The sequence below is a fragment of the Aythya ferina genome (genome assembly GCF_964211825.1).
Source record: "Aythya ferina genome assembly, chromosome: 12".
Taxonomy (NCBI): domain Eukaryota; kingdom Metazoa; phylum Chordata; class Aves; order Anseriformes; family Anatidae; genus Aythya; species Aythya ferina.
Genome location: NC_140308.1, coordinates 502,232 through 523,204, shown reverse-complemented (window position 1 = coordinate 523,204; position 20,973 = coordinate 502,232). Strand labels below are relative to the sequence as shown.

Below are 20,973 nucleotides of genomic sequence, written 5' to 3'. Positions count from 1 at the left end.
TAGACAAAAGGGTGCTTTAGCAGTAGTAGGGTGGGAGGGTTGTATGATGTCCTGGTTTTCATGCTGAAGAACGTGGCTTTCCACAGTCCGTGTATCCTTCTCTGCCTGTGCTTGTGGCAGCCTTTACAAAGACGGGAGCGGGGAGGGAAGGGCTGGGGAGAGGCACCAGGGAACAGGGGGCCTGGGGCAGGGAGGTGCTAGGGAGCAGGGAGGTCATCCCGGTGGTGGTGGGAGATGTGAGGAGGAGGAAGGAAGGGCTAGAACGTTGTCCAGAAGCACCATCGGGGGTGTGATACAGGTTGAGGCCAGTCCGTAGTAAGACTGCCTTGACTGGCATGATGTTTATTTAGCAAATATAGACTCGGCTTACTTAGAGAAAGTGACCCAGCTTGCCTGAAAGCAGCTAAACAGAATAGTGGGGTGCTGCACCAAGTACCGCGTGCAGCCCGTAGCATATGGTCCTTCGGGTTAATACCTAAATGAAGCTGTCAGAGCCTTGTCCATACTGGGAGATAATGGGACCTGTGCTTCATAATTAGTTCCCGTAGAGCTGCTGACAGAACCCTGGAGCTTCAGTCCTTGTTAAAACTCATTTTCAGCTGTGATTTGATAGCAGCGTTAGCATGGAGCCCAGTTATGTTATAGTTTCCATTCCTGCTCCTGTTGTTGAAGTAAGAGATGCTTTTGTCAGAGGAGATGCAGTCTGGCAGTTTGCATTTTGCTTATTTGCTGTAGGCTAATTGGTGCATGTTACTGTGTTTGGTTCAGGAGAAGCTTTTTGGTACTTGTAGTGTTGTCTTACTTTTTCCAGGTAGATAAGTTGCTCACCTTGCAGACACCTGGTGCCGAGCTGCTGCCATCCCCCTTGTGGTATGGCCTGCATGCACATATGCCCGGTGTTACATAGGGGTGAATCTCCCAAATTGAATATATCTGGAGTTCAGTTATCTAAAAAAAATTCTTAATGTATTGCACAATAATTTCAGCCCCCGAGGGAAGAATTCTGTTAAACTTCTTAAAAAGTAGGTAGATAAACTGGGAAGTCTAAAGAAAGAAGTTATTGAAATACTGGAGAAAATTTTTTGAAGTGGGAAATTTAGGAGTTATGATTTTTAGCTGATCAGAGGGAGGATTGAGAACTGAAGTTAGAGGTTTTGGTATTTCTGTTCCTTCCCTGGAAGGGGTTGCTCAAGAGAAAGGTGAGCACAGGTCTGTGCCTGTAAGAGTGGTATCACGATGCAGGGTGTGCGCGTGATAAATAGTTCAGGGACTACCTCTAGCAAGGTGACCTTCTCCATCCGAGCAGGAGCTTGGAGGTGAAGGTGGCTCAGGGTTAGTGCTCCGGAATAGCAGAATGTGGAGGACTTTTACCAGGGTCCAGGAGGTCCTCAGACAGAAGATTAAGACCTGGCAATGCTTATTTTTGTAAAAAGCTCAAGACAGCGCTAGAAGCATCTTGCAGGCACCCTGCAATTATCATAATAAACAGTTTTATCATCTGCTTGGCAATCAATAATGTGGCTTATGCTGCTTTAGTATCTCACTGGTATTGATTACCTTAACAACTGTGCTGCGGTCAGCTTCTGTTAACCCGTGCTCTCCTGGTGGGGTTGGCCGGCCTGCTGCAGGAGGCAAAAGACTTGGGTTTCAACCTCGATGTTTGCAGATGTTTAACAGTGGACAGGGTCAAAAAGAGCTTTTATTTGGAGATGCTTGATGGTAGGATTTTAATGCGGGAATGTGAAATTAAATACAAAAGATCTGCATACGCGGTATTTTAAAATAGAAGGATTGAAATGTGATTCGTGGTTTGGGCTCAGATCAGCGTGGGCCTGTAATGGAATTTTGTCGTGCTTTGTTGGAAGGGGTTTCACCAAAGCAGTGCACGCGCTGTGGGGGCTGTCCTTGAAGAAGAAAGGCTGCACTTTCTGCAGTGAGGCTGTAACGCTGTGCCAGGTCCTGGGCTCAGAACGGGACTGAGATGGGAGCGTGTGCTGGGCATGCCCTCGGCTGCTTCTGGGTCTGCTGGGACTACCTGAGGGCTGGGTAATTCATGGGTGTGCTGTCACATCTCGTACCCGCCTGACCTCTGACAGCACATGCTATCTGGTGGCTGTGGAATAGGACGTTTGCTCGTAAAACTCCATTGATCCTGCAGCAGCCAGCAAGGCTGAGCTGGGAGAGCTAAATGCTGCTGTGTGTACCAAAGACTTTGTTTCAGCTAAGTGAACCCTTGGGGGTGTTTTGACAGCATTGCCTCAGCTTCCAGCAGAGCAGTCAGCGATTAAGAATATCGGGTTAGTTGCTTACTCCATTTTGGGAGGAAGAAAGATGACTGTGTCAGGATCCAGATGGGACTTTAAGACAGGACTTTGTGGGATTTGGGTGTACCTAGATAGTTGAGTCTCATGGCCCAGCATTTCTCCTAATGGAATTTCCCATCATTTACTGCCCTGCTGATTTCTGATCAATGAAAATAAAATTGCATTGCCTCCTGAGAGGCTCCATGTATGGCTACAGCCTCCAGCTGTGTCAGTTCCGGTAAGATAATCTCATCAGGCGTGCAAGAGGGTAATAGGAAATAAAAATAAAACCCACAATTAGCAAGAGGGCAAGCATCAGCGTAACGCTTTCAGTCCTGGAGGTCTTGAAGCACGTGTAGCAAGTTCCTTCCCCACCCCTGAAGCGACAGCTCTGAGGATGCCTGGTCCTACGGAGGTGTGCCGTGGTGCCCATGGGCCTGGGTTTGGGAGTCTGTACAGACCCGCCGGGCATGTGCTTTGGAGCTTGTATTTATCTGAGTCCGTGTCAGTTCTCCCTTGTGAGACAGTTAAACTTTCACAAGAGATGTGTTTGTTCTGAAGTGTTACAGGGATGTAGCTGCTGATAGAGTGGCTGCATTCTGTGGACCTGGAGAGCATGAACTTGAGACTTTGAGCCCGTTGAGCAGCGTGTAGTTATTGACGCCCGTTGGTTGCTGCAATCAGAAGGGTTTATTTTGACCAGATAAAGAAAATCCTCATGCTGTACCTGGAGTCTAGAACAGGGCAGTGTGTTTTGTAAGCAGATGAGTGTGCAGATGCTCTTTGTGGGAACCTGGGACCTCCTGGACCTCTCTGATCTGCTAAAAGTTGGCATAACTATCCAAGAAGCTTTCCCAAGCAAACTGAAAGATTTCTTCACCTGTTTTGGGCCTCTCTATTTATTTATTTCTGAAGGTCTCGTTCCAGCACTGTAAAACGTGCTCCGTGCCAAAACGCTGGCAGCGCATCCGAGCACGTGTGCTTGTGACCTTTGCAACTGGGCTTCGCAACACCAGCGTGAGTCAGTGCGAACACGTCAGGCAGCGGCGGTGTTTGTCGGGGTAGCGAGCGGGATGGTTCCTGAATGACCGAATGCTGAGCTCCTGTCTCTGAGCGTGCTCTGCTGGTGCAAAGCACAGGCTTCCCCGAGGGGTGGGAAGGAGTGACCGAGCCCGGGACCAGGCAGCGCGTCTGTTTCCTAACAAGGACTGGATCTGAGCCCTGGCAGAGAAGATCGGCATGACTTATGAATCTAACTCTTACCCTCTGTTTGGCCCTTGACACTAGTCTGGAACACATATGTTGTTTGGGTAAAAGAGCAGAAAGGAAGGAGCGCTGGCAGGCTTCTTCCCAGGCATGAGAGTCTGCAGGCTGTGTGCTGCGAGGAGCATTGCTGGGAGGGTGCTGTCTAACAGCGCAGCGTTGGCTTTCCAGGCCGGACCATCTGAGGCTGGCTCTGCCTGCTTTTGAAGTCCTGTTGAGGGTCTGGTTGTAGCTTGGCTGTGGTGGTTTATAAGAGTTAGCTCTCCGTACAGCAGTGCAAATGCCTCCAGTTTCTTACTGGGTGGGACTGCCCAGCACGTCGAGTAACTGGAAGGAGGGGAGAGGATGAACCATCAGCAAAGCCACAGAAGCCAGCTGGAATTTCTCACTTTCAGGAGTTGCTGCTCTGGTTTGCATCCTGCGGTCTTACTATACGTGCTGCGCTGTGGCAGAGATCTGGTGATTTAAATGCGTACAAACTATCAAAGTTAGTGTTTAAAGCTCAAGTTTTAATTCAGGGTATCTGTGTGGATTGGATGAGTGTAGGTGTTACCGGGTGTGTGGTCTTGCTGGGTGTAAGTGTGCTTCGTGGTGAGGGACAGGTGGCTGCAGAGGAGCTGGGACAGGTTACTAGGATAAAGGTGAAGGAGGGGCAAAATAGGGCAAGTTTCAGACTGCAGCAAAAGGAGCAGTGAGACCACTTTCCCTAAGTATGGGATTTGGGGAACTGGAGTCCGTGCAACTGAGTGAAGCGGCTTGTCCCCGATAGCTCTTTGGTTAATTTTGGAGTTAGGTCAACAACACTGCACTGAATATGTGAACCAGATGCAAGTGTAGCTATTTATTCAGCAACATAGTCTGGAAATGACATTTGACAAGAAACGCTGGGGTTTTAGAGCAAAGGGGTAAATTGCACAACTGAAGAATCAAGGAATGTGCAATGTTTTAAAACAAACCAATGTGGGAACACAATCTGAAACTTTTGTCATGAACAACACAGGAGAGGCGAGGTTTGTGCAGGACATGGAAAACAAGCTCCGTGTCCTGGGAGCATGACAATAACATGTCACTTATAAACTAAGCAAGTGTTTGACTTTGTTTTGCAGAGAAATGGGACTTAAGCTAGTCTACCTCCAATGCAAAATACTTCCACTCCAAAGAGTGCCTCTGGAGGAATAAACGCTCTTTTCCCCAGCTGCTCACTTAAAACCCTCTGGCACTCATCTGGATTACTCTGCTCTCAATGGCAGTGGGTTGGTGATTATATAAATATTTTTGTGTGTAGTACAGTAGCTGGCTCAAAGGGATCAGCAAACTTGGAATAATAGTTCATAAAATGTTTTCTGAAAAGCTCCCTGAACCTTGCATTTCCCTCATTGGCTCAACTTTAGCTGGTGTGAAGGACAGAGGAAAAAATGTGGATAATGCAGAAGGTTCACCTTCTCAAGGAGACCCTTTCTCTTAGTCTCATGCCAAGTGCTTGAGCCCTACAGCTTTCAGTCCTGTTTTGTTCAGCATTTCCTTTGCTTCCTGCTGCTTGAAAAGCTGTTTATGCTAATGATCCTGTGAAGATCTGAGGAACTTGCTGTGCTTATGCATGTGAGCCTGTGTGTAAGAGAGCGCTTGTATTCTCTGCCGCGTTAACGAGCGTGCGCAGAGCAGCGCCTGTTTGTGTTGTCAGCACGCCAGTCCTGGAGCTCTGTCGGCTGCCAAAGGCAAGCCCGCCATGTGGTTGTCTTCCTGCAGGGAGAAGACCATCCTGTCCTTTAGAGGTGCCTGATGAATCTTGCCTTTCTGTAGACCGCCGCGTCCTGCCTCATCCTTTCTGGGGACCTTGTGCCCTTCAGGACCAGCTGGTTAGAAGGGAGAACGTGTGGTGTTCACAGGGACTTCTGCAGAAGCATGTGAGCTCTGGGCTTTGGCAGGATAGTGAGCTGGTTCGTGAGTACTTGCAGCTCCAGGACTCTTGTCAACAGGTATTTGAACCTGTGGGGCAATGTTGGTTGGACCCTTCTTCCACCAAGGGGCACGTCTGCTGGCTTCCTGGTGCGTGGGCATGGACGTGTGTCCAGACAGAAACAGCAGTGCTGAGCAGGGTCTGCAGAGAAACACCAGGAGGTTCAAAGCAGCTTGAGAGCTTCTGGTTGGTAAACCCAAACCTCAGGTGAGGAAGAAGGCTGGATAGAGAGTTTGTTCAGGATTTGGCAGGGCTGGCACCTGGTTGTGAATATTCGGCAAAACTCATTTGTTGATGAGGTAACTCCCGTGTGATGAGGTGTATGCCAAAACACAACTTTGTCTTGCTTGGAAACATGCAAGATGCACCTTAATATGTGAAAAAGGGAAATGAGCTTAAAACTTCTTTTTTGAAGCGTTGAACTCAGCAAATAAATATCCTTATTTTCAGTCCTTTTGTTAGGAATTGCTTAAGAAGAATCTCAGAGCGCAGACATTGTAAAATGTGGACAGAAAACCATAGCTAGAAATCATTCTTCAAGCCATGAATCCACATTCACTGTTGTATGTAATTTTTGGCTCATTTATACCATTTTATCCTAATATTTCAAGTAATGTAGCAGACTCGTCAACATTCCCCTGCATAGTAATAACACCTTCCAACCTTTCTGGTACCTCAACGAATGGGAAAGAGCTGGCACACGTATCTTCTGTATGTTGGAACGTAACGCGTTTTGTTGAAGCTGGGAACTGAAGCTATCTCTGTGTTGCCACCAAGCTCGAATATCCAGCCCTTGTTGCTTAGGAAATTGAAAATGATCTTTCTATTCTAGGAAGTGAGTTTCCACGTATTTGTGTGATAACAGCTACTGTATAAATCTTGCAAAGTGACAACATGCTCACGCAACTTTGTTTTACCCCTGTATGTGACCCTTCTCCTTACTAAGTGAGGCAGTGCGTGATCGTGTAATTAAAGGCAGTGTCGTAATGCATATGTATAGAGGAGAAAAATTAAAGTTGCTTAGGCAACAATATAAATTCTGTTTTTCCTTAGTTTTTGGATTCTTGATTCTAGGTAGTGATTTTTATCGTGTTTTTCCACATGCAATTTCCTAAGTGTTACGAGAGTGCTTTGTAGCACGCCAGGTGCTGGGAAGTGACGCAGGAGGCTTTGATGCTCCGTGTTCGTTGTGTCACCACTCCAGACGGATTGGGTAACTGCCTTCTCCCCCCTCCCAGGCTTTCTGTTCCCAGGAGCACTGAGCTTTGAGCGTACCTGGACTTAGGGATTACACAGTTATTTGGCTACTCAGTAGTATGTCCATCCTTATTTTTTTAGGCTGAAACGAGTGCCATCCCGTGCCATTCCTGAGCCAGGAGCTTCTTGGCTGACCTGGCCATTAGCATCTTGCCATGCCGTGCCCTTCTGAGACATCTTAAAATGCCACGATGAGCCAGTAAGGAGGGGTGTGCGCAGAGCTTCTAAGGCCACTCTCAGTCCCTGCGCTTTCTTTGTCCTCTTGCCTCTGACCTGTTCCTCTCCCCCTGCGAATCACCAGCACCTGTGCTAGAGCTAATCTAGGGTAGTCTCTCAGCCTGTGTTTATGGTATTGATTTATAGAGCGTCTGTTGGCACAACAGGTAGGTGTGTGTTTGCAAAGTTTAGAGGCCGTTGTGCAGTTCTCTGCAACAGGAAGCACTCGGGTCCAGTTGCTGACTGTAAGCGTTTGCATAAGCCATGTCTCCTGTGGAGCCATGGCATAAAGCTTAAAAATCAAAAGCTGGCTGGAATTTGTGAGGCTCTGCTGCTTGCCAGGATGCTCTGAAGGAGCAGACCCTGCTCATTACAAGGTTGAGCACTTCTCCGCACCGTGTGGGCTGTGGGAATAGGCAGGGGGTGGGGTGCCTGGCTGGGTATCTTCCAGGGTAATGGCCGTGGATGTAATGCATCTGCTTGTATCTTTTCCCTGTCCTCAGCACCCTTTTTTCATGGTGCCATGTGGGTCATTAGCTGAGGGAACAGTTTCTCACTGTCTCTTTCTCCTTTTGTTTTCCTCCTTCCTCATTGCTTCCAGTCTTGGTTTACTGCCAAACAGCCTCTTGTGAAAGGGCCGCCTAATTAACCCTGTGCTAATTAACAATTTAAAATTACACAGCACGGCTGTTCATATTTAATTCTCGGGAAGCCTGGGCAACAGCAGGAGCCCCCTCCTCCCTCCCGCTCTCCCTTCCCCGTGCTGCTGCCGCGCTGGGGAGGAAGATGCGCGGCGGTGCGGGCTGGGGGCTGCCCCGCGAGCTGCGGCCCCCTCCTCGGCGGTGGAAGCGTTGCTGTAAGGTGGCAGTTCTGCAGGTGTGGAGGGTGGGACAGGAGCTGCAAGGAGGTGACGGGGAGCAGCGGGGGTCGACTTCACTTGTGCCCTGGACAGAGCACGGCTGCAGACGGAGCAGCCGTGGTTGGTAGAAACTCCCAATGAAAATGTGGGGCCCAGCGCAGTGCTTCTGGGCACGCCGGGCCCTCCAGCTGTGGTTCAGCTCTGGGCCGCTGTGGCCGCTGCTCCTGCCCTGGTAGGAACTCCCTGCCCGCCGGTGCCTGGGAGAGCTGTCCCACTGGGTCCCAAACCTGCTCCAAAGGGTGCGAGGTGCAGCGATGCTGTGGGGCTGGGTGGGCTGCCTGCGGGAGGCACAGCAAGCACAGCCATGGGAGCTGTGGGTGGCTGCAAGCTGCGTGGAGCAGCTCGGGACACGAGGCTGGAGAAGGAACCGAGGGAGAGCCCTTCCCTGCCGCGGGGGCACGGGGAGGCTCTGGCGCTCAGGCTGTTCTCTCTGTAACTGGAGTTCATTGATTTTACGGGAAACCATGTTTACAGACAGAGTGCTGATCGACCTGACGAGTTGACTTCTGCCTCCTTAAGTAAGAACTACCTTTTCTTATTGACTGGCTGATAAACAGAGCAAAGAGGGCGGGGGGCCGGGGAGAGGATGGGGAGGTGTGGAGCGCGCAGGGGTTGGTCTGTCCTTGCCAGCTCTGCGTGTCCCCTCTGGGTCATTTAGGGATGGCCTCAGAGGAAGATGCAGGGCCCCTGGTAGTGGCCTACATTGTACTCCAGCATAAAGTCTGCTTTGCGTTAACAAGGAAATCACCCTTTTCAGTTTAAAGGGATGATACCTACAGTTCGTGTGTGTATGGAAACAAATCCGCGCCTTTTCCTCCTTCAGCATCGTTCTTTAGGAATAGCTCTGGAGATGATGCTGGGTTTGGAAGGGGCTTGGCACGTGCCTGGGGGCTGTGCAGGGCAGGCAGGCCGTGCTCTGAGGCGCTTTCCGCCTGCCCCAACAGGGCCATGTGCCGAGCAAACAGAGGAAGGATTCCTTCAGAGCAGCACCTCCTGAGCTGGTTAACTTGGAGTGGGGGAGACATGTTAAAGCAACCCAAGGCAGAAAAGCCCACCAATTAATTGGTAAGCGCTTGCAGGTTTGCCTGGCCTGGCCTGGCTCGGAGAAGAGATTGGCTTTCTTGTCAATAAACAAGTCCCCAGTGCAGCATCAAAGCCGCAGTCCTTTATCAATCGCGGCCTTCTCTTCCCGCATGTTCCTGTAACTTACCAAGCATTTATTACATTGATTTTACAATCAGGCTGTTAACCCTCCCGCCCCATCAGCCCTGCTAACCCTTTTGGCCCAATTGTCAGTCAGGCATCTTCCTGCCAATCAAGAGTTGTTGATAATGGAGATGCTCACATTCATGGTGCGTGTTGTCTGTGCACGGTTCCTGGGGAGCTAGCTGTGCTTTGCTATTTTACTGTCTTCTTAATGATGATTTTTTTATTTATTTGATTTTCAGATTTTAAATTATTTAATGCCAGGGAATTTTTGTCCAGGCTGGCAAACTGAATGCTTTTTGTCAAGGTGTTTTGAAATTGGGGCACTCTTGTTCCACATCGTATTTTGAAGTCTGCACAGATATTCCCAGAACTTTTCTTGGCAGAAATAGAAGGCTTATGGAGTTCCTCATTTACTCAGTTTTCACCCAATATGAATGTTTCAGTTTGATTTGGATCACAGTTGTCAATACAAAGGTAGCAGTTAGGAGGAGAGGATATGTCACATTGTGGAAAGATGGATATGTAACCTCATTACAGAAGAATCTGGGATCAATTTGAAGAAAATGCATAGCTAAAGACAAATGTTTAGTGGGAGAGAGCTAGTAAGCAAGAGCCGTTACAAGGCACTGTTAAAACACTTTAGCTAAAGGTAAGCAAAAGGGTGTCTAGGATGCCTGAGCCTTTTGTCAACAGAATCAGGGTATTCCTCTTTCTTACTCCATTCCATGCATCAGGTTATTTCTATTGCAGATCAAGCTGCTATTTATTCCCAATGCAACCACCCAGATAGCAGTGCATGGCATAAGGTCCAAGGAAAGCAGGAACTGGAAATGCTACAAAGCCATGTGTACAAACGCTTCGGATCATAAAACCATTGTGCGTGTGTCCCTGCGTAGGCAGCTGCTCTGTGCTTGCTTTGAAAACTGCTACTTTCTGACCTCATAGGTAGCAGTAAATAGTTTTTCTCAGGTTTCACCTGAACTAAAATAGAATGGAAAACTGCCCAGGTACCTTCAGGTGGGGATGTCCAGAATCCAAATCTGGTGGTCAGCAGTGCGAAGAAGAAAGTCAGACTTGCTTTTGTCTGATGATTCCACTTCTGATTCCCACAATGCAGGAATAGTGTTTGGGTGCTGCGGAGTGTTATCCCTGATGCTGGGGTGAGGAAAAAACAGAAGACGCCTCCCTCTGAATGCTGGAGGGCTTTCTGGTGCTAGCATCTGTGCAGCAGCAAGGTGCTGGCGCAGTTGGATGCAAGGTGTGCCTGTGTTACAGGTACACTGCTCTAAAGGAGCTCTCAGGAGTCTGCTGTGTCTAATGGACTCAGATCAATCTAGAAAGTACTGGAAAAACTTTCAAACTCTAATTATAGTATTTAATGTTTAGGTAGCATTTTAGGTTGTCAAAACACTAATAGTCTCTGAAAGAGACAAAGGGCGGTAGCAGGCTGTTAATGTGAATGGACTTCTCAAAACAAGAGCTAAAAAAAAAACAAAAAAAATCACATCTGTTTGCATGTACACAAGCATGCTTGCATTTGCATTTAGTTGGTAGAAGATAGAACTCTATGTAGAAATTCCTCCATGGCATTGATAACCACAGATCTAGAGTACCAGTGTTTTGTTGACCCTAACAATGTGGGGTTCTCCTCTGCTTTTAGAGTTTTGACCCTGAGTTGTTTTTTGTTGTATGCTTTTATCTGTATGCAGAAGGAAATCTGTTCAAAGGTTGAACATCACTATTGCAGCTGAGGTAGCAGGGTTTTAATTTCTGAGGGTGTTTCTTCCCATTTGGCTTGCTCAGCATTTCTCTATAGGAAGATGACTATAGAGATGTGTCTTTACACGCAAATTCTTACTAGGTTTGCAGCTGAACTGGCAATCTCTTACTGATCTGTGCTCTAGCTCATAACAGTACCATTTTGGGGACCTAAGCTCATAGGTCTGTAACCTCTAGGAAGGCTCATTTTGCCTAACAGACTCCATTAGGATTGCAGCATAAGAGAGAACACCAGGCTGCAGCGAACCTGGGAGCTGTGGATGTTGGCCATGTTCAGCAGCCTGTGCTCACCGACTGCTTGGCTGTTGGTGCGAGTTCTCTGGGTCTCATACTTGGTGGAACAGAAATAGTGGGAGGGGTGTCCATCCTTCTCCTCCAGGACCTGTATCTGTATCGTCTATTTGTGTTTGGGGGCTGAAGGGAAGCAGTTTGTGCTCAGGCTGTGTCCTGCAGGATCTCTGGGAGCTTCCTGAAGCATGTTGAGCTGACCACTTTCCGATCCCCAGGATGGACCCTTGTCAGATCTGGAATTTCCTGTTTGGTTTTTCTCCTGACGTCTCTCCTTTTAAACTCTGTCCAGAAAACAGCAAATAAATCTCCTGTGCATACTAAAAGCTGTGACTCCAAAATTCTTGCTCTGGGTCTCATGATCTACTACAGAGGTGCATGTGTGAGGCTGAACCCAGGGTGCTTGCTGTGCTCCCAGAACAGCTAACAGAGGGGAACCGCCTGGACATAACTGCATCTGACTTAGGAAGCCACAGACATGGGAGCACAATTTTTACAAAGTTTTGAAGTTCTGACAGTGTTCTTTTGTAGCTTCTGAACTCTGCTTCTCTCAAAAGCTTTTCTATTAATCTTTTTTATTTTTATTTTTTGAAGGTCTTTCAGGAGATCTAAAGATTTGGGGGTGTCAATGCAGTTCCTATGATCTTCCTGTCCCCCTTCAGAGAGGGTGAAGGGGGAGGTTTTCCCCACCCTCCAGCTTTCTCTGATGAGCCTCTTGCCTTCCCTGCTCCCCTCGGTAACTCGGGGAAAGTGGAAGGGGGCGAGCACCTTTTGGTTGCTGCTGCTCGTTTCCTGTGGTTGTACTCCCAGCGCAGCATCCTCGGTTGGGTCTTCTGTTCCTAGAGCCTGTTTCGGGAAACCAGTTCTCATGCCATCCCTGCTGATCCCAAAGAGCGGGATCCCCAGGGTGTTTGCGGTGCACGGTCTTTATATGGGAGCCGTGTGGTCTTCTCTCTGACTCACCTGTTTTTCCCTCTCTCCCTGCCTGCAGGTCCCAGCTGTACCGGGTGCAATGAGCGCTCCGTGCCGGCCCTGCCATGGAAGGCTGTGACTCGCCCGTCATCCCCGGGAAGGACAATGGGTGCGGCATCCCTCAGCACCAGCAATGGACTGATCTCAACAGCACCCACCTCCCGGACACGGCCGGCAGCATGGAGCAGCCCGCGGCGGAGAGCCGCGGACCCCTGGACAGCCTGAGGGTCCCTTTCCCTGAGCGCGTCCCCGAGAGCAGCGCCGCGGCCGGCCCCGGCACCGAGCCCGCCGGCAAGGAGGTGAGCTGCGGCCAGTGCGCGGCCTCCTTCGCTGGCCTCCAGAGCTACATGGAGCACCGCTGCGCCGGCACCCGCCCGCCCCCGCCTCTGAGGGGGGAGAGCGGGAGCGAGAGCAGCGAGGACGGGGACGAGGAGAGCGACGTGGAGAACCTGGCCGGTGAGATCGTCTACCAGCCGGATGGCTCGGCCTACATCGTGGAGAGCCTCAGCCAGCTGGTGCAGAGCGGGGGCGCTTGTGGCAGTGGCAGCGGGGCTCTCCCCTCGCTGCTCCCGAACTCTCTCTCCAAGCAGGGAGAGCCCTCCGCCGCCGCCCCCGTCTACCCACAGATCATCAACACCTTCCACATAGCCTCATCCTTCGGGAAGTGGTTTGAGGGCTCAGACCAGGCCTTCCCGAATACCTCAGCCCTGGCGGGCATCAGCCCCGTCCTGCACAGCTTCCGCGTCTTCGATGTGCGACACAAAAGCAACAAGGATTACCTGAACAGCGATGGTTCTGCCAAAAGCTCCTGCGTATCCAAAGATGTTCCCAACAATGTGGACCTGTCCAAATTCGATGGCTTTGTGCTCTACGGGAAGAGGAAGCCCATCCTGATGTGTTTCTTGTGCAAGCTCTCCTTTGGGTATGTCCGCTCATTCGTGACCCATGCGGTGCACGACCACCGAATGACTCTGAGTGAGGAGGAGCGGAAAATTCTTAGCAATAAGAACATCTCCGCTATCATCCAAGGGATAGGCAAAGACAAGGAACCCCTTGTCAGCTTTCTGGAACCAAAAAACAAAACCTTTCAGCACCCTCTTGTTTCCACAGCTAACCTCATAGGCCCTGGACACAGTTTTTATGGTAAATTCAGTGGCATTCGTATGGAAGGCGAGCAGGCCCTCCAGGCTGGGCCAGCCGGCGGAGCGGAGCCGCCGCCGTCAGGTGTCCTGGCCCCTGGTACGCTCCTCAACCTGGGTGGGCTGACCAGCTCGGCTCTGAAGACTCCAATTACCTCAGTCCCCCTGGGCCCGCTGGCTTCCAGTCCCACCAAATCCTCAGAGGGGAAGGACCCTGGGGTGGCAGAGGGGGAGAAGCAAGAAGGGGGCGACCAGGACAGCCTTTCAGAGAAGGCAGAGCCAGTTGAAGAGGTAGAAGAGGAAGAAGAGGAGGAGGTGGAGGAGGAGGAAGAGGAAGAGGAGGAGGAGGAAGAGGAAGAAGATGAGGATGATGAGGGTTGCAAAGGACTGTTTCCAAGCGAGTTGGAGGACGAACTGGAGGACAGGCCCCAGGAGGACTCTGGGGCTGTGGCAGGCGGCAGCAGCAGCAGCAGCAAAAAGGACCTTGCTCTCTCAAACCAAAGCATTTCTAACTCTCCCTTAATGCCTAACGTGCTCCAGACCCTGTCGCGGGGCACAGCTTCTACTAGTTCTAATTCTGCTTCTTCCTTTGTCTTTGATGGTGCAAACAGGAGGAATCACTTAAGCTTTAACAATGAGGGCGGTGGAGCCAACGTGGCAGAGGGCAGCAGGAGGCTGGACTTTATCGATGAAAGTGCCAATAAAGACAATGCCACAGCACCAGAACCAAATGAGAGCACAGAGGGCGAGGACGGGAGCTACATCTCCCATCACCAGCATGCTGGCCCCCTCTGTGAACTTGGGGGTGGGGAGTGCCCCTCGGGGAGCGGCGTGGAGTGCCCAAAGTGTGACACGGTCCTGGGCTCCTCGCGGTCGCTGGGTGGCCACATGACTATGATGCATTCTCGCAACTCATGTAAGACACTCAAGTGTCCCAAGTGCAATTGGCACTACAAGTACCAGCAGACGCTTGAGGCGCACATGAAGGAGAAACATCCTGAGCCGGGTGGCTCCTGTGTCTACTGCAAAAGTGGGCAGCCGCACCCACGGCTGGCACGGGGTGAGAGCTACACCTGTGGTTACAAGCCCTTCCGCTGCGAGGTCTGTAACTACTCCACTACTACCAAAGGCAACCTCAGTATTCATATGCAGTCTGACAAGCATCTCAACAACATGCAAAACCTGCAGAACGGAGGGGGAGAGCAAGTCTTCAGCCACACCGCTGGGGCGGCAGCAGCGGCTGCAGCAGCCGCGGCCGCTGCAGCCGCCAACATTGGTAGCACCTGTGGGGCCCCCTCCCCCACCAAACCAAAAACCAAACCCACGTGGCGGTGCGAGGTGTGCGACTATGAGACCAACGTAGCTAGAAACCTTCGTATTCACATGACCAGTGAGAAGCACATGCACAATATGATGCTGCTTCAGCAAAATATGTCCCAAATCCAACACAACCGGCACCTGGGCCTCGGTAGCCTGCCGTCCCCTGCCGAGGCCGAGCTCTACCAGTACTACCTGGCACAGAATATGAACCTTCCCAACCTGAAGATGGATAGCACTTCGTCAGATGCACAGTTCATGATGGGTGGATTCCAGCTTGATCCCACCAACCCCATGGCAACGATGACTCCATCTCTAGGTGAGGTTGAAGGGTTTTCCCCTGTTCCTGCGTGTGAGGGAGGGATTGTGTTTGTGTTACCATAAAACCTTCATGTGTGGGCTGCGTGCTGCGTGCCAAACTCTTTGTTCTGTCTCTGCGGCTCGCTGTGCGCTGCAGTGCAGTGAATTGCCTGTGTGTGATGGTCAAGGATGGAGTCTGCACGGTAGAGACTTGTCTTCTGCATTCCCTCACGACAGTTTCTCTCATCTGGGGAAAGTATGTCGCTCCTCGGTATGTTTTCTAAAAGTTCTGGTAAGGAGGTAATAAAGCAGTAGATACAGATTACAGCTAACGTGCATTAAATGTTCCTCATTACTATAGAAAGGATGCTTTCCAAGGGTTTCCTGATGATTTTCTCTTGTTTCGGTAAGGGATGCAAGTACTGTGTGGTGGGTGGCTTTGTGAGGCTTGTCCGCTCAGCAGCTAGTGCTCTCAGAGGCAGAGATTGAGTTGGTGTCTTACAAGTTGTGTTGCCCTGAGAAGAAAAGGTAAGTGTTTTGAGAGTTGTGATGAATTGGGTAGAAGGGGATATGTTCCTCTGCTGAAGAAGCTGACCTGAAATGTTCCTCTGATGCCAGCATGATATACAAGATTTGAGGCTTGACCGGATGAGAGTCATTAATCTGAAGAATGGCTATAGAGAAAGAAGATTATTTCGCTCATCAAATGACAAAAGCACTTTGAAATAAATTACCAAATGTGTTTTTCCTGAAAACAAGCATTCATCATGTTTGTCTTGGCACTGTGGGGAGCACACCCTATCCCCACACAATTTAGCCCAAGAGTTAGAATGGGGTAGGGGTGGTTTCCAGTTAAGTTCTTCCAAAGTGCTGCTTACGTTGCGCGAGACTGGTGGCAGCCGCTGCAGCACTGTTGTATTTCAGCTTTCATCACAGAGTCCCACACAGCACTTAGGGCATGGCAGCTGAAAGCTGAAATGACTTTTGTTTCTACATTCTTTTGTTACTGCTGCGGATTTTTCATAGTGCCTACAGAAAGTATGTGAAAAGAAATCTGCCACTTTACCTGCTTCCCTCTGAGCTAATTTCTTTGGCTGCACTCTGCCCTCTCTAACCTTGTCCATCCATTGATGCTATTATTACTGATGCGCTACGTTACTGGTTCGTTGGTCTCATGCATGTTCTCCTTTCCTTCAGCTATTCATAGTACAGCTTATTAGTCCAGAAGGACGTGAAAGTCATATGAGAGAACAACAACACAAGATACTAAAAAAATGAAAATGGAGGAACTCAAGTGACTATAAATTAATTATCTTAATTTTTTCTTTGGTGTCCCAGCTTGCATCTTTGGGAGGTCAAGGACATAATCTTTTCCAGTATATTTTCAGTAGCACTGAGTTGCCAACAGATGTAACTGACAGCCATTTGCAATGTAGCTCGTGGTAGCATGTAAAGTTAAGGAGTCATCTGTGGGTGGTTTCTTGGAATGCACCCCTTTTGTAGCTCATAGCGTCTCCTTGCTGAAGTACAGGGAGATTGGCATGAAAGAATTTGAGAGTATTTTAACTGAAGTCTCTTAAAGTGCAAGACAAGGCCTTGACTGTATACGAGCTTGCCTGGAAAGTGATTTGTGAATAGTACACTTGATGGTTACAGATCTCAAGCTGAAGATCACGGAGGGAGGCCCTTCCCCATGTCAAAAAGCACTTGACATAAGCTCAGCTCATTTAACTCATACACACACTATGGACTTTGTTAGAAGTGAAACAGATTTTTTCCATTTTTACACTTCAGTCCAAAACTGGGTTTGAGTAGACTATTAATATATCAGAAGATACTGCTTTCATGTTTTCACTGTATGATGTGTTTAGAGTAGGCTGATTCACAGAGAAGATTTCAGGATATGTCTTAAGCAGAATGCTTAGGAAAATTACTGTGATTCAGAGATGTGGACTATAGAAGGCAAGTGGTCTGTTCCTCCTCTTCGTGTGTTTGGTGAGCAGGTATGCAGGAGTAACTGTGTGCAGGGTGTAATTCTGCTGTGGCAGGCAGGGATAGAGTCGACTGAGAACAAGGATCATGACTGCTTTGGCCGAAGGGCAGGTTTCTGGCACTGGGGCTTGTTCCACATGAATGGGACTTTTCTTTGTCCAGCCACTTCTTCCCTGTGTGAGCACAAGGTACCCTCTAACAAACTCAGCAGTCAGGTTTTCTTGTAAGCTGTAGTTCTTCCTGCTTATGACTGTAATGGACATCACGGTATTGTATTTCTGCAGGAAAGATAGTAGCATATATACTGCCTAAAGCTGCAGCCTGCACCAGCTGTGGTGACGTGCTTTCAGAAAGGTCAATATGGAGTTAGGGTATCTGCCTGAACTTGGAGTGTCCTCCCACTATTAGCTGTTTCTCAGCAAACAGATTGAAATATAGGAAACTTTTTGATTGGCTGAGTAACTGCTGACCTGAAGGTTCCTTTGATAAAATAAGACTTTTACGCCAAGCTATGACATAAGATCAAGGTAAAATACCAAAAGGCTGCAGGATGAGAGCACAAGTGTCTTCGCTTATGGGAAAAGAGAGCAAAGTGGAGCAAAGGTCCTAAGAAAAGGCTGGTGGTTGGTCTCTGTGCTTTGACATAAAAAGTTAATGTTAAAAAAAGTCTCTGTCCTTATCTTCAAAGTAATCTGATGTAAATCAGAGCTTGCTGTACTCATTTACTGTAACTGAAGAGAGTTCAGCTCTTGGTTTGAAGAGGAGATCTATGATGCTTAAAGACAGCAAGCATCCTGCTGGCTTTCCTTGACATGTTCTTGCACTCACATTATTAATAATGGTTGTCTTTTTCTTGTGCGTTCAAAGCATTTATCAACATTGGTTTTAGAAGACTGTCTTCCATTTTTGAACTGTTGGATGAGAGAACAGTTCTAATACTGCAGGAGTGGCACCTTTCAGTCTGGTTTTGTATGTGCCATGTTCTGCACATTGCCCGTTTCTGACCGCAGCGTGGTGACTTACCTACGTAATACTCATATTGCTTGAACTTGTGGCCAAGATCATGTTGAGATAGTGCTTAGGTACTGCATGAGGTAACGTTTGCTTCTTCAGGTAGGCAAGAAAAACACAGGAAAACCCATTATCCTGTTCTTGATATGGCCACAGAGACTTGCAGTGCAATGCTAAGGAATTTGTCCTCCTCAGGAACTGTTTCTGAAAGCAGGTTTTTTTTAATGTCACCTTTCATGGGCAGAGGGTTGGATGCTTCTCTTTCAGAGTTTGGCATTTACAAGGTAGGTAGCAAGGGCTACTGCAGTCCTTTCCCAGCCTTACATGCTGGCTGCTATTGCTTTTTTGTTTTTGTCAGATATGGTACTGGCTAGCAGAAGAGGAATAAATGAAGGGACGGCTGTGCTTGGCTTTTGCTGTGGAGTTGGTGGATGCAAGAATTGCATTGAGCAGATTTCCATTCTATGCTTCTCTTCTGGCAACTAAAGAATTTAGATTTTCTGACCTCTTTTTTTCCCCTTTTTCCTTCATGCAGTGGGTGGAGAGATCCCCCTGGACATGCGGTTAGGTGGTGGACAGCTGGTGTCTGAGGAGCTAATGAACTTGGGTGAGAGTTTCACGCAAACAAATGACCCATCCCTGAAGCTCTTCCAGTGTGCTGTGTGCAACAAGTTCACTACAGATAATTTGGACATGCTGGGCCTCCACATGAACGTGGAGCGTAGCCTCCCTGAAGACGAGTGGAAGGCAGTGATGGGAGACTCATACCAGTGCAAGTTGTGCCGCTACAACACGCAGCTCAAGGCAAACTTCCAGCTCCACTGTAAGACGGACAAGCATGTGCAGAAATACCAGCTGGTAGCACATATCAAGGAGGGTGGGAAGGCCAACGAGTGGAGGCTGAAGTGTGTGGCCATTGGGAATCCAGTACATCTGAAATGCAACGCTTGTGACTACTACACCAACAGTCTAGAGAAGCTGCGTCTTCACACGGTGAACTCGAGGCATGAGGCCAGCCTGAAGCTCTATAAGGTAAGGGTTGGCTTTGCTTCATCTTTCGTTGCCCAAGTGCTGGAACAAAGGAAAATCTATTTTGATCCACAGCGGGTTGTGATCCTTTGGAGACAAGCTGCTCAGATCTCTCAACGGGACCCAGTCTCACTTGCATGATACAGCTCCTCAGCTCGTGTTCTCATAGCAGCTGTGGGTTTTAAAGCCTTAGGCCATTGACTGTTCATTTCAAGGCACTTTACATGGGGGCTTGTAGGTCTTATAAGTATTGTGTATGTGTTAAACTTCTACACACAAGGAATAACAATCACTGTTGAAAATATTGTGCAAGACAGTATTAGCCTCTGTCGGCTCTGTTCCGTAAGGTGGGTCGTTAAGCTGTATGAGATTCTTGAGGAGAACTTGAAGGCCTTTGCTGCTCTCAGCGAAATGAGTTATTCTGGCTCTGAGAGGGCTGGGTGGAGGGAACAGGGAGGGAAGGAAGAAGTGGGCTGCCATCACTGTGCTCTAATGCTCTGTGTATGTTAATGCTGGGATCTGCGAGCAAAGTGGATGTGCTTGCTGCTGCTTGCTTGAAGCTGGAAGAAGGTGGACAGAGAAACCTGTGTGTGCGTGCATGTATTGGCCATGCTATGGCCAGAGTTAGGAGGCATTGCAGGGTTTCCTCCGTGGTAACATTTGGCCTGTGACTGCCATCTTGTTTTCCTTTCTTAGTTGTTGGTTTGTTTGTTTTGGCCTCATTTTGTGTCTTTATCGCCATCTTCTTTTTCCTGACGTACTTCTCTTGTTCACAGCCCCTCTCCCCTTGCTTGCTTGAACCCTCTGGGCTGTAACCCAAGAGGAGCTCCGGATGCAGTAAATAGTCCTTTCACTCGCACAGCAGAATTGCTCCAGACGTTTCTATTGATTTTCACTGGACTTAAAGCTTCACCTTTTTCTCTAATCATCCCATAATGGCTTTAGTATGAACAATCAGGTACGAATTGCCATAAATCTAGGCAGCCGCATACCTTGCATTCACACATGCTATCCCACTCATTGCCCTCTTGTTTCTCTCATTTTTTTATATTCTTTCTATCCTCATCCTTTTTTTCCCTGATTTTCCCCAAATTGACTGAGATTTCCTTTATGTATGAAGGTACATATACAAGCAGATCATATTTTTTACTTCCTAATTGTTTTTCAATTGTTTTTCTTTAAGTAATGGGACTTTAAAACTTGACATCACGCTGTACAATATCCCACCCACGTCACGGTGCAGGTGCATTAGATTTCAATACTCCTGGATTTTTCCTAGGAATGCACCGTTCCAGCAAATTCAGAGGGGTAAGATGTGACCAGGAGCATTACAGCAGGTTTGTCTAGAAATGTGGTTGTTGGACTTGCCTGGAGTTGGTAGGGGACTGGTCAGAAGAACAGCAGAAAACATTTCTAGTGAGTTAGTTGTTGAGACCAAGGTTTCTGTGACGATCGCTGTTACCATCATCAGCTGAGAATCAACATAGCGCAGCAGTCTGGCTCTAAAAGTGATCACACCTCCCTTTATGCCTCTGCTCTCAGGTATGCAGGAGACCTGAGAAAATAAAATCAGCTTGGAAATTGGGGTCATGAGTATCCCACCGAGGCTTTAAAAAGCCAGCCGAGGAATCAAATCTTCTCAGTGATACTGAATTTGGGGTACAAAAGAGGTATTTGAAAGCTCTATTATGAGTTTTAACACTTAACATTGTTCTCTTAAAAATACTAAAAATTCTAGGTCTGGACCCCTTCATTTCTAGTGGTTTCTACTGGGGAACTGGGGAAGAAACAATTGAAGCACTTCAACTGGAATTCAAAAAAAAAAAAAAAAAAATTTTTAAATCGGATTTTGGGGGCCAGCCATAAATCTATGTAATAAAGATTCCTGAAATGCTTTCCTCGGGTGAAGAGGAATTGTCAGTTTTCAGGTTCATAAGAGGCCTGGGGAGGTCTCAGAGTTGCTACAGTACTGCTTTGCTTCTGACACAAAAGCAGTGAGACACTAGACCAAAAAAAAAGAAA

The 20,973-nt window shown here is 48.5% G+C and overlaps 1 protein-coding gene across 5 annotated transcripts in view; it reads left to right on the top strand.

Annotated features, from left to right (window-relative positions):
* ZFHX3 (zinc finger homeobox 3) overlaps window positions 1-20,973 on the top strand; it is a 473,005-nt gene that overhangs the window by 349,178 nt on the left and 102,854 nt on the right. For all 5 annotated transcript variants that reach the window (XM_084532975.1, XM_084532974.1, XM_084532977.1 and 2 more), the window contains 2 exons: window positions 12,183-14,938; window positions 18,458-18,954. In XM_084532975.1, coding sequence (XP_084389101.1) covers window positions 12,229-14,938; window positions 18,458-18,954 — 3,207 coding nt within the window. In that variant the 5' untranslated portion in view covers window positions 12,183-12,228. The remainder of the gene's footprint in view (window positions 1-12,182; window positions 14,939-18,457; window positions 18,955-20,973) is intronic.